The sequence below is a fragment of the Lycorma delicatula genome, chromosome 7 (genome assembly GCF_047948215.1).
Source record: "Lycorma delicatula isolate Av1 chromosome 7, ASM4794821v1, whole genome shotgun sequence".
NCBI lineage: Eukaryota > Metazoa > Arthropoda > Insecta > Hemiptera > Fulgoridae > Lycorma > Lycorma delicatula.
Genome location: NC_134461.1, coordinates 93,255,125 through 93,256,054, shown reverse-complemented (window position 1 = coordinate 93,256,054; position 930 = coordinate 93,255,125). Strand labels below are relative to the sequence as shown.

The 930-nt window shown below is 29.6% G+C and overlaps 1 protein-coding gene across 1 annotated transcript; it reads left to right on the top strand.

Moving 5' to 3' along the window:
- The first annotated feature begins 219 nt into the window (after window positions 1-219).
- Window positions 220-612, top strand: LOC142328341 (cuticle protein 18.6-like). Its single transcript, XM_075372047.1, has one exon. The coding sequence runs from the start codon at window positions 220-222 to the stop codon at window positions 610-612; it is 393 nt and encodes a 130-aa protein (XP_075228162.1).
- Window positions 613-930: the final 318 nt, after the last annotated feature.

The following is a 930-nucleotide window of genomic DNA, read 5'->3' as shown; positions in this document are numbered from 1 at the left end:
TTTTTTTGTTATTTCTACTGATAAGAACAAATAACCGTAAAACTAAACTAAAAAGAAGGATGCATGGAATTTAAAAATATTAAAAGTTATATTTAGTAAATTAAGCTCTTTGTAGACAAATTAGAACATTTAATTATTATTAATAAAGAAAAAGAAATGTGTATTTACAAATATATATTTATTTTACAGTTATTTTTCGGAATCGCATTAGCAATGATCATGGTTACCAAAACTCTAGCCACAGAATACAGTTCTTTATACCACCATGAACCGGAACCATTTGATGCACACCCAAAATACGATTTTGAATACGAGGTTAAAGATGAACACACAGGAGACGTCAAAAGCCAACATGAATCTAGGGACGGTGATGAAGTCAAGGGATATTATACTATCGCACAACCGGACGGTAAGAAACGCATCGTTGTTTACACTGCAGATCACAAGACTGGATTTAACGCAAACGTCCAATACGAAGGTGGAAATTACGCTCATGAATACATATCAGAACCAAAATATGAAGCAGCACCGATTGCAGAATTCGAATATTCTATACCGGAAATTAAATACGAATCACCAAAGTACCAATCATTTATTAACACTCATTTATAAATAGTAAAAATTTCATAAAAATTGTAAATAAAATTAAAAGACTAATTATGTAATAAGTAAATTATATAATTTTGTAATAAAATAAAATCTAAAATATTCTGTTTTCTTATTAAATATATTATACCAACAAAAACTCGAACGACATAATGTCGTTCGATTTTTCCATCAATAAGCCAATGAAACAGATTTGAATTTTTGCTACCTTTTTGCACTTTCAAGAACTTTCTTTTTAACTTAAATGTGTTTGATACACAACCGGGGGATAATTCCCTATACAGCAATACAAAATTTATAGGGGTTTGTGTTGATGGCATCTTT